Source organism: Nematolebias whitei, chromosome 12 (genome assembly GCF_014905685.2).
Source record: "Nematolebias whitei isolate Nwh7 chromosome 12, NemWhi1, whole genome shotgun sequence".
Taxonomy (NCBI): domain Eukaryota; kingdom Metazoa; phylum Chordata; class Actinopteri; order Cyprinodontiformes; family Rivulidae; genus Nematolebias; species Nematolebias whitei.
In genome coordinates, this window is record NC_056509.1 from 20,443,044 (window position 1) to 20,455,543 (window position 12,500).

The following is a 12,500-nucleotide window of genomic DNA, read 5'->3' on the forward strand; positions in this document are numbered from 1 at the left end:
TAAAGAGTGATGTGACATCAAAAGAGACCATTGTTTCATCAGTCTCCATGATGACATCCCTCACCTTGTCCACAAAGTCCATGGTGTTCTGTATGTGGTGTTCTGAGCTGCCAACTAAAGGGATGAGTACCATGACTTGAGCATGTGATCAGCTGGTTTTGGTTGTCAGCAGCAAAACTGGTTGATCCACTCTGAGAAGGTGCTATTTAAGAGACTGAGCTGAAAACAGCACCTCAGACTGAGGAAGTCTCTTGGATGAGTGACGAAACGTTTCTGTATTTTTTTGCTTTGTTTTGTTTTTTTGAATGTCCAGAGGACCAGATTGAACTTTTTTGGATTTTTCTACCTGGATTATTGAGCATGCATCAGGATATCAGACTTTATTGTTTCAACGTGAACTATTTTAGCTACAATCTGCTTAAATTTTGGTCACAATTAGAACACAAAGTGAACTTTGCTCATTAAAACACCATGACGCTCCCAACAAGCAGCACTTTACATCTTAAGGGAGACACTAAATTAATTTCTCCTGAATCAAAAACAGCAGACAGATAGCTCTGTGGGTTAAATTCTGTCTTCAGTTAAATGATTCAGTAACACTCTGGTCCCCACTGAGTTTCATATTCACTTGAACAGTTTGTTTTAAATGTAGTTTAATGTGATCGATAGTGGAGAAAGGCGACTCCTCCTCATCAGGACTGGATGTCAGACCAGCTCCTTCTGCAGAAGTCTAAGCAGACACTGTTCCATCGGTGAGTGTGATCCCACAGGGTTTGTGTCATCATCTTGTTGCCTTCACATGTTTTATGTTCAAACACTGTTCAAGTCAATTCGTCCAAACCAGCACAAGCTACAGAGAGCAGAATGTGAAGTATGCTGGGTTCATCCCTGTGCTGTGTAACAACTGAACAAAAAACTGCTTCAAGCAGATTATTTGGTTATTATTTTGGTAGTGGAAGCAGACTGATTGAATATATTGCCCATCCCATAAGTGACCAAACATATAGAGGAATATTGCACTTAATGAGTTTAACAGCTATTTAGAGTGGCCCATGGGAAGAAGCTTTGAGTCTGTTTGCCATTTAAGACGACAGCGTTTTACCTCCACCATCAAACTGTTGCATTTGGTCTTCTGGTACAGATATAATTCATTAACCCTTTATTTATCCAGGTAGTCTCATTGAGCCACGAGAACTCATTTTTGAGAGAGACCTGTTTAGGGAGCAGATGGTGGGGGTTAAGAGCCTTGTTCAGGGGCCCAGAGTGGGGCAAATGAGGGTGGAGGCAGGTGTGGGTGTTTCACCTTTTCCACCCACATTTTGATGTTGACAGTACCGGGAGTTGAACCTGCAACTTTCTGATCACAGGCCCATCTTCTAACCTCTGCACCACCACTCCCCTAATAATCATTCTCATGGGACAGAATATGCCACGTTCTCCTCAGACAGTTGTAAAAGCCATCCACTTCTCTCATGTTACACTCCAACACTCAGAACCATACAGCAAAACAGATGCAACGTTGCTGCTGTACAGCCTCGGCTTGGAGATCCACAACTTCTCCTCCTCCACCATAACTCTCAGCACTGGCTCCCCTCAGGGCTGTGTGTTGAGCCCCTTCCTGTTCACTCTGCTCATGTATGACTGTGCACCTACTCATCCAGGCTGTCACATTGTAAAGTTTGCAGATGATACAGCGGTGGTGGGATGCATCACAAACAATGATGAGTCCAGCTACAGGCAGGAGGTGGAACACCTGGAGAGCTGGTGCAAAGAGAATAACCTTCACATCAATGTGAAGAAGACAAAGAAGATGATTGTGGACTTCAGAAGGAACAAACACTCCCCCCCCCCACCACCACCAGAACATAGGAGGATCTGTGGTGGAAGTGGTCTCCAGCTACAAGTACTTGGGTGTACACATGAATGACAACCTCAGCTGGAGCAACAACACCACCAGCCTGATCAAGAAAGCTCATCAGAGACTCTACTTCCTCAGACGGCTGAGACGAGCTGGTCTGAGAAGCTCAGTCCTCACCTCCTTCTACAGGTGTGCAGTGGAGAGCATCCTGTGCTCCAGCATCAACGTGTGGCATGGAGGCTGCACAGCTGCAGAAAGAAAAGCTTTGCAGAGAGTGGTGAAGGATGCACAGAAGACTGTTGGAGTCAGCCTCCCCACCATCACAGACATCTACACCTCCAGATGCAGGAAGAGAGCCACCTGCATCATGAAGGACGCCACTCACCCAGCACACACTTTTTGCCCCACTCCCCTCAGGAAGGAGGTTGAGGAGCATTAAGTGTAGAATCACTAGACTGAGGAACAGCTTCTACCCTGAGGCTGTTAGACTCATGAATCTCTAACCAGAATAATCACTGTAATGCCACTTTAACTGGTGATATGTGACTTATCTGTGCTGCTGATTAGCTCATGCTGCTGATTAGCTCATGCTGCTGTATTCATTGGTCCCAATCTGCTCATCTCATGCTCATGTTCGGGCTGCTGTTGTTACGCCGTATTGTTTTACATTATTAGTGTTTAGTGTAATCTTAGATCTTTTAGCGTATATCTCAGTTTATATCTTAGATCCTTGTATACGGTCTCTTTTTACACTTTATACTTTTGCTATTGTTGGGTGTAACTGGGACCCTGAGTACATAATTTTATTCCACCTCATGTACCACGTGATGAGAACGACAATAAAATTGAATTGAACAGGGGAATATATCGTTCCAGTTATATATATCATAAAAATATAATATATGTCAAAAATAATTAAAATGTGTTGTACCAGTATTCGTTTTTCAATGTGTTTTGGGGTTTGCATCATTTCTTTGTTTGCACCTGTCAGTCACTGTAATGATAACTGATAATAACATTTTCATTTTTACATTGCTTGTTTTTTTTGCACCTGTTTTTTGTTAACTCTTCAGGACCTTTGTTGGAATAATCAACACTGTCAAGACCTGTAGCTCATATGGGGACTGACACTCTAAACACTAAATATAGTGGAACTTCATTTTTGAGTGACATGTAAACATTAGAGCTAAGGTGAAGTGGCACAGGCACAATATTGTTTGTGAGTGTTTGCACTTCTTCTTACCCAGTGGAAGTTTGCTAGCAGCATCTGGTCCTTTAGTCTTCTTCTTTTTCTTGCCCACTCTGGTGGGAATTGGAGGCTCATATTTCTTTTTCTTATCCTTTAATTTAAACAAGCAGGATAGTAACGTCAGACGTTATGATGGTAAGAAACTTCTACCACAGATTTTAATCCTTAAACCCCCAAAATTGATGTAAAAGACATTTACTCATCTACAAATAATACAGAAAGACTCCATCTATGTACACACAGGTTCAACTGAAGTATATGGGATTCACTATCATTTTGCTTTATAAGAACATGTCTTGTTGGTTTTACTCCAACAACGGTCACAAAGTACAGTTAAGTTTTAATTTACCCCTTTGCTTCTCAGCAGACAGACTTTCTTAAAACATTTTTAAAATAGTTTTGAACAGTGGCTTCTCAGGTTTTGTGAAGGTTCATTAAAATTATTTTCTTAACTTGGGTTATTTGTCACTAACTGACTCAGTCCTCATAAAAACATTATGCAGTGAGTTAGAAAAACATTTCAGCTGATAGTTGAGGGGCAAAAGAAAAAGTGTTGGTACTAAAAAAAACACACACCCCAAAACAACCTCACAGACCAGTATTTGAAAGTCACATCTTAAAAAGGGTGCTGTTTTAGGTCTTTGCTGGATTTAAAAATGCATCATATTTTAGTTGATTATTCTCATGTCCTGCTGTTTGACAAGTTCTCAGCTAACAGCGCTTCAGGAATCATCTTGTTTGTGTTAAAATACTATTTACACCAGTCAGACAGTGTTATTTTTCAAAGATTTAACTAAATAAATGGCAACAAATGGGTGTTTTCATTAGTAAAAATGTATGTAAAACTTCATTTTAAAACTGGTTCCTTGCCAAGTTGTCTGTATAAGCTGACAAAACCCTGATTTGTCTCTTGAGATTAGAAGCTGTAAATGCCTGAACCATTCATATGTCAGAGTAAGGTGGCTTAAACAAACAAAATATTAATGCAAATGGCCCCAAGTACTAGATGAAATAAGTGATGGGGAAAACTTTAAAGACTAAAAATGAAAGCACAAGAAAGTTTAGCTCCTTGGAAGAAAAAATATAAAAAAAAAAGTGACTCGTGTTTTTTTTTTTTCACACAATGAAGTTAGCAAAGCGATACAAAATGATCAAAATATGCAACAGCTATATATTCTATTCCCTTTTATTCGCAACTGTAAATATTGTTGGCTTTGATATAAAGTGTTACTGACAGCAATGAACAATTCAAAGTTAACCAAAACTAGTTGTTTTATTTTTAGCTGGAAAATATATTAGCAGCGTCACCTTGTCATCCTTCTTGCCTCCTCCTGGTCCGTGGCCTCCACTTTGACTTTGACCCTAGAAAAACATCACACTTGCCTAAATACAGCTGAAATCAAATGACCTAACAGTGAAATCTTTCCGTCATGAACCGGGATGGTTGTTGAAGAAACAAACATCTCCTCGAGCTGCTGTGTTAGCATGCGGCTAGTTAACGAGCTTCTTACGTGTTAAAAATAAAATAACAGCAGTCATAACTGTCACAAAATGGACACTTAACAAAATATAATAAAATAAAATGATAAAATGCTGCATCTACAAAATTAACGACCCATGAAATAAAAAGGACTTTTGACAGCTACGAACAAGCTAACGCCGCTAGCTTTAAGCTAAACGACTGCAAACTGTGTTTAGTTATGTTGTTGCATCACAAATAAACAAAAAGCTGCTTTAAACTACGTAGTGGGACGACTAATAACATATATATCACTATGAACAATGTAACATTTTAAAATACTAAGTTTTAATCTAGTTAGAATACGTTTATAAGCGAATGAAAAAATTGCTTGCTCACTTACCATTGTTGCTTGTCGCCTGAATATGACGTCAAAAAATACGGAAACGCTTTAGGACAAAAAATACTGAACGTCCTGAGCTTCACATTATTATTATTATTATTATTAATATTATTATTATTATTATTAATAATAATAATATTATTAATACTACCAATAATAATAATATAAAAATAATGAAAGAAAAGAAAAACTCACATATGAAACAAAGGAATTAATGAATTCGGTGACAAATAAAAAACAAACGTCCACAGGTGTTATGTAATCTTTTAACACAAATGTGTTTTATGACAATAAATTATTAATGGTGGAAATCTAGTTCCTGTTTGGTCGTAGCCCAGTTTGAGGTGTTTTTCACTTCACATGTTCTCCCAGTCTCTCCAGTCTCCACACCCACAGTGTAAAACATGCTCCTAGAGCCATTATCAACAGAACAACATGTTTTAACATTTTTATTTCTAGTCTCTTTTTATTGAATGCAACCCAATTATCACACTTGGGCTTTTTATTTAATGAGCATAACAAGCACATTGTTATTATCACACACTGTTTTTTTAATTTGCATGGGGTAAACAACACACTCAACACACAGTCAGTAAAAACTGACATAAAGCACAAGATCTTCACTGAAGAGGTTCAAGAATATTTCCTGTAAAGAGAATAAAGTTGCAGAAAAAAATGGTTTGTTTTCCTTATAAATAAATGCCGTTTTCATTCTGCACAATCAAGTCACACTGCGTGGTGTTTGATCTCACAGTCCTAATCTACTGGCTTGCTTGCTGTTAACCATTCCTTGTCTAACATGGGACTAACATGTATAAATAAAGGTAGAATGAACCCTTCCTTGTCACACTCAGGCACATGATTTATTAATAATTCATGCAGATCACAATGAAATATATCACTGGCGTTAACGGTGGATTGTGCTGTTTGTGTTTGTGATGCTCAGACTTCTCATACAGCCACAGACTTTATCAGAGATCATGTATGTTAAAGAGGTAAATCAGAGTTTCTTGTTTAATTCAGGGTCATATGAAGGACTTATAGCAGTCAGTGTCTTACATGCAGCAGGCAGCAGCCAGCTCAATTCCAGAGCAGAGAATCAAAACTTCTTACAAGGAAGTCGAGTTGACAGTGACTCAGCGTCAGTTTAAGATGAATTTTCCAGATAAAACTAGTCAAAATGAAGCCCTTTCTAGCAGTTCAAACAAATGTCTCATTTTACTTTTACACATTGTTTTGCATGAGACAGATGTTCAAGTTGGACTATTTTCTAAGCAGAACATCGTCACTGTTGTTAAGCAAATGGTGTACTCTGAAAGCTGAATGTAACCTGCCACCGCTCCGTTGTGATTTGCAGCTCTCTCCTTCAGACTACACAACAACAAACTGCAAAACAAACAAACAAACAAACAAACAAACAAACAAACAAACAAACAAAGAGAAGAAATCCCAAGAGTTTCAAAACAAAACAATGAGACTTGTTTTATTTTGAAACTCTGTTCTTCCCATGTCCTGGATGAATGAGAATCTCCTCAACCATTTGAGAAACACAAATATGAGTTGAATTATACAAAATAAAATCTGCTGCTTAGAGGTGGTCAGGGGGTGGGTGGGGGTTGGAGTTCATCTGTTGTCATGGAAACAGACAACTGGGACAAGGAGAAAATCACAAGCCCTGGTAAGTCAACATAAGGAATATCAAAAATACAAAAGTAATTTGAACAAGATCAAGACCACCTTGTTGAGGGTTCAACTTGAACGGTAAATGAAGCTAAACTTCGTTTTAAAGATCTGAGTTGTTCTTATGTAGCAGGAGTTGATGGGATCATCGAGCATGAGGAAGTTATGTTTTTCTGCAACAAAAGGAACCGTCCAGATGACCTGACTGAACATTGTTGGATTTTTACCTGGATTACTGAGCATGAACTTTGAAGCATGAGGAAGTGCAACTGTCAGAACCGCCTGCCCACAGCTCCACCTAGAAGAGATAAAAAGGGAAAAGGAGCGGGGAGCCTGTAAAGAGTAGGAAACACCAAGGGAGGATTTGGTTCAAACTAGACAGGATGACAGTCAGGGCAATAAAATGAAGAATAATTAGACATTAGGATAAAAACAAGGCAGCACGGTGGCTCAGCTAGTTGAGCTGTTGCCTCTCAGAGAGAACGTTGCCAGATTGAATCTTGGCCCGAGACCTTTCTGGGTGGAGTTTGCATGTTCTCTTCGTGCATGCGTGGGTTTTCTCCGGGTACTCCAGTTTCCTCCCACAGACCAAAAACATGCATGTTAGGCTGATTGGTAACTCTAAATTGTCTCTAGGTTAGAGTGAGAGAGTGAATGGTTGGTTGTCTCGTTTGTCTCTACGTGTCCCTGTGATGGACTGGAGACCTGTCCAAGGTGTCCTCCACCTGTCCCACAATGACTGCTGGACATGGACACCAGTGACCCATGCAGCCCAAAAAGGAAGAAGTGGGTAAAGATAATGGATGCATGGATGGATGGATGGATGGATGGATGGAAGACAATAACATTACAGAACTTTTCATGATCCTCACTCCTCAGGAGGTAAATCTGAAAATCTTTCTTCATTTCGACAAAGTACAAACCTTGGTATTGTTTATTTCCTCCTGCGTGCATAAAGAGCTGACCTCAGTGCTGTGGACTGAAGTTGAGTTGGGCAGCAAGAACAACAAATAATACAATAATTAAATTATTAAAACTCTGCAATAAGATGCATAATATAAGAATGAAATAATAAACAGGCCTGTTTTGGATCTTTGCACGGTATTCATTCAACCTTTATTTAGACAGGTTAATCCCATTGAGCCTCGAGGACTCATTTACAAGAGAGACCTGATTTCAACAAAGAATGATGACAACAATGGACAACCACAGACAATCATAAAAGAGGCATACAGATTTTTTTAATTAATTTTTTTACAAATTAAAATAAGATAGCAAAAAAGTAGCAAAAGCAGCTAGATTATAAGGCAAATGTACTTTGTAGAAAACTAAAAACAGGAACTTGTCTGCATTGGTCCCTGCCAGGAGTCCAACAGATTCTTAAAGCAACTTAGAGAGGACAAGGTCGAGAGCTTCAAATCTTTTTGTAAGATATTCCAGGAAACAGGAGTAGAGTAGGAGAAGGCCCTTTTGCCTAGTTCAGTCCTCATTGAGGGAACACTGCAGGTAATAATGTCCTGAGAGCGCACGCTGTAGCTGCACTCACACAGAGACATGTAGGAGGAGATGTATGAAGGCAGCAGACCAAGAAGTGATTTAAAGATGAAAATGTACCATTGAGAGAGTCTGCGTGAAGTTAATGATGACCAGTTAACCAGTGAATACTGGGTGCAGTGGTGGGTATGATGGTATAATCAGGACTTTTACGTGCAACAACAGAAATAAAGTTAAAAGGCTTGTCGCCCGCCACCCTTCAGGTCAGAGTTTTACAGAAAGATTCTCTGCTGAGAAATGATGAAGTTCTGGGCTTTTTGATAAAATTTTTATGATGACATCATGATCTAATGCACCACTGAGGAATATCTTGCATGATCTGACAGTTCTCAGAGTACATGTTGTACTACCACACTAAATTTTAGCCCATTTGTGTGTGAGCTAAAAATGATCAACTGTGGTGGCCATCTTGAACTGGGTTGACTCCAATAGTTAAACTGTTGTAGATGCACAACCAATGATTACTTAAAGAAAGTTTCATTAGAATCTGTTCTGTGGCTGTTTAAAAAATATATTATCCTCCTAAAATCCAAACTTTTGCATGACATGCATTATTCCTATAATGTCCACATACAGTATGTGGATGCCAGGTTGTCTACATATGTAAATGCCAGGTCCTAGGAGGTTAAATATTTATAAAGTGTCACATCATTTTCAGACCCTTTTTGACATCTGCATTTGGTAGCAGGCCAAATTGACAAAGACCATACAGAATAATGTAGTAATTTAATTCCACAGCAGAGAAAGCTATGCAGTCTCTGTAAGTAGATCTAGGGAAAAATATATCGTATCGGTTATCGGCCAAATAAGTTTTAACATATTGGCATATCGGATATCGGCCAAAAATCCAATATTGTGCATCCCTAAAATCAACTATAGCAATACAAGAATACATGGAACAAACAGAACCACGATGATCTGAAGAACACGTGACAGAACCACACAAACAAAGCATTGGAAGGGCAAAAACAACAAACATAAAAAGGTTCTCGAGCCTGAAAATTAAAGGTCTGTTCATCTGCATTGCGTTACATTTAAGAAGCTGTTAAGAGATGTCAACATGAATCAGTGTGCTCGTTTGTGAACACGGAACGAGAAACATGAGCTATGGGCAGAAACTGAATCTGAACTGCTCAGACTGAATCTGTATTCAAGTAATTTGAAATTAAATTCAGTGGTTTGAAAAGTCACTAAACTGAAACTGAATTCATTTGCTTCGAAACTGAATTTTGTTGTGTTGAAAGTTTGACTACTTTCACTTTCAGTTCTGAAATTGAATTTCTATTCCAAAATTCAGTTTTTTGTGTCACACATCAGGGTCCTTGAGAAGCGATGGCGTAATCGAACGTAGATTGACAGATTTACGTTTCACGTCAGTGAAACTTCCTTTATGGAAACGTTGGCGTGGGGCTCAGACTCAAGGAGGCGATATTAGGCCGGTCACAATAACAAATTCTGTTGGGTGAATAATTTTCTCAGAAATGATTGAGATAAACGATAACATTGTTTGAAATTTTAAAATAATTAGTAATTATTGTCAAATTTAAGAAGAAATGTTGGCTAATTTGTTTTGAGTGTAGTGCCCTTTTTAACCACCAGATGGCAGTATAAGACTGTTTGAATTGAAGAGGATGGATAGTGAGGGAGCGAGCAGTGTGTCTTTAAGAAAAATGGGAAGGATGCCCATTGACGTGACATGGGCTGACATGGATCGGCTCCATCCAAGGCCGGATTAACCATATGGGCAACTGGGCAACTGCCCAGGGGCCCTTGATCTCTAAGGGGCCCAGGGCAGTGAGGGCACAAGCAAAATATCTGGTCATCTCCTGCTTTACTTGGAGTCCTGCGCTGCACAGAGACACTGCTGCGCTTCCGCTGCATTTGTGCAGTCCCACCTCCTGCCAGCAGGTGCTGCAGCTCTCGTTTTTTTTTTATTCAATCGGATCTTCTACGGTGCTACCTGTCAATCAACTCAGAAGGTGTGTCAGTAACTGACCAATTAACAACCTCAATTTGTCCTGAAGGTAAACGCGCCTTATCTGCTGACAAGTTCATCAGTTTTTTTTAATTGAGAAACATTGTTTTAATTAAAACAATAAGTCTGTATCTGTTGTGAGATGATTTTAGCAGTTTTGCAGTTTTTAATCAATGAAGAATAGTTTGACTTAGGCAGCACGGTGGTGCAACTGGTAGAGCTGCTGCCTCTCAGCGAGCAGGTCCTTGGTTCAAACCCTGGTCCAGGGGCCTTTCTGGGTGGAGTTTGCATGTTCTCTCCGTGCATGCGTGGGTTTCCTCCGGGTACTCCGGTTTCCTCCCACAGACCAAAAACATGCATGTTAGGCTGATTGGTAACTCTAAATTGTCCCTAGGTGTGAGTGAGAGAGTGAATGTTTGTTTGTGTCGTTTGTCTCTATGTGTCCCTGTGATGGACTTGCGACCCGTCCAGGGTGTACCCCGCCCCTCGCACAGTGATTGCTGGACATGGGCACCAGCGACCCCCGTGACCCAAAATGGAATAAGCGGGTAAAGAAAATGGATGGATGGATAGTTTGACTTAAAACCGTTCATCAAACAGGAAGGAAGGCTTATTATCTCTCCTCTTACTACAGTGAATGTGGTACTTTGCTATAAGTACGACTACATTTATGGCATCAGAGAAAGCTGAGTTTAAGTTATCCACATAAAGTAAAATGTCATCAGCATGAAAAGAAGGAATGTTGAGTTTGAGATTAATCCAGTTTCTGATGTCTGCCCAAACACTTTGTATTGACATGAAAAAACTTGCTCGAGGGATTCATCTTCTGATTTACAGAAGACACAAGAATCAACATCAAATTTAAATCTTCTTTGCAGAAACATGACTACAGGATATGTCTTATTTATTATTTTAAAATGATTCTCCTTCACTTTAGGAGATTTAGGCCATTTGACAAATTTAGAATGAGCAGAAATCATTCTGGTTTTATGATTTATATTGGGAGGTTTCTTGAAGGAATCTTTGTTATAATCAGTAAATCCTTTGTCACAAACACTCATTGATCATCTTATTACATTTGAAGTCAACTAAGTTACAGGCATTTAATTTTAATTTGGGCATCAAATCATCACCTTTGAATATATTTTTAATTAATTGAATCAGCTGTTGCTCAGGTTACTTCTTGTTGTGCCATTAACTCTAAAATAGTTACTGAATCAAGTGTTTACTTCCATCCATCCGTGGGGGTAGCAGCCTAAGTAGGGAGGCCCAGACTTCCCTCTCCCCAGCCACTTGGACCAGCTCCTCCAGGGGAATCCCAAGGTGTTCCCAGTATTTACTTATGTAGGTAAAACTAGATGTTAAACAACCATTAAAATACACCAGAATGCAGGAAATGGCATCTACTTTATTCAAAATTTTATGGGGGAGGACCCCCAGACCCCCTCCCATCAGTGTATCCCCACACACACATTATAAATGCTTCTGACACCAGTGGCCAACACATTACTAAACAAGTACACATGTGGTGTCATGTGATGTTCAACTTAATTCAGTCTTGATGGTTTGTGTCAATGAGCATTTGGAGTTTTATACATAAAAATACACTTGATAGTTAGAATTTTAAGTATATTTACTGTATATTATGGTAATTTATTCTGTATTTTGCCAGATTATGGTGATTCTGGGGTCGTGATGATGGGGCCCTTGAAGATTGTTGCCCAGGGTACAGCGAAGTGTTAATCTGGCCTTGGCTCCATCCCTACTTTTTACACGAAGGCACAGGTTTCCACTGGGAATTCTGGAGCTTTGACAAGATGGAGGTTTTTTCCCAAGGTTGGCCTGTTAGCTTAGCTCATAGCTTAGCTTCTCAGTTTAGCTGCTTTTAACAATCAAAAAACATGATTTTGGACGATTAAAACAGATTTTAAAGAGAAAGGGAGGGGTCAGTGAAGTGCACCAGAGTTGAGCCTTTTGCCATCCAGTGTCTTCAGTAGAAAGAGAGACACACCAAGAAACGATGAAGCCGATAAATGAAAATGAGGTCGATAATTTTCATTTATCATGCGATTAATTGATTTATTGTTTATCGCGACAGGCCTATGTGCTAATGCAACAGAGTGGATGAAATCCCCTGTAAAACACCAAAGAAGAAGAACTTCCTTTGTGATGTATTTTGAGCTGGAGCAGTGGCGTGTGCATGAACTTGGCATGAACTCATGTGCACGCCACTGCTCCAGCTCAAAATACGTCGTAAATTAAGTTCTTCTTCGGTGATTTACGGCGGATTGCATCCACTATGTTGCATTAGCGCCTCCTTGA

At 39.5% G+C, this 12,500-nt stretch overlaps 2 protein-coding genes across 3 annotated transcripts in view; one reads left to right on the plus strand and one right to left on the minus strand.

Annotated features, from left to right (window-relative positions):
• Positions 1 to 4,993, minus strand: part of psmc1b (proteasome 26S subunit, ATPase 1b) — a 20,698-nt gene extending 15,705 nt beyond the window's left edge. The window contains exons 1-3 of the mRNA XM_037685727.1: positions 4,970 to 4,993; positions 4,416 to 4,469; positions 3,102 to 3,198 (exon numbers count right to left, since the gene is read on the minus strand). Coding sequence (XP_037541655.1) covers positions 3,102 to 3,198; positions 4,416 to 4,469; positions 4,970 to 4,972 — 154 coding nt within the window. The 5' untranslated portion in view covers positions 4,973 to 4,993. The remainder of the gene's footprint in view (positions 1 to 3,101; positions 3,199 to 4,415; positions 4,470 to 4,969) is intronic.
• brms1lb (BRMS1 like transcriptional repressor b) overlaps positions 1 to 12,500 on the plus strand; it is a 340,636-nt gene that overhangs the window by 126,227 nt on the left and 201,909 nt on the right. The window lies entirely within an intron of this gene.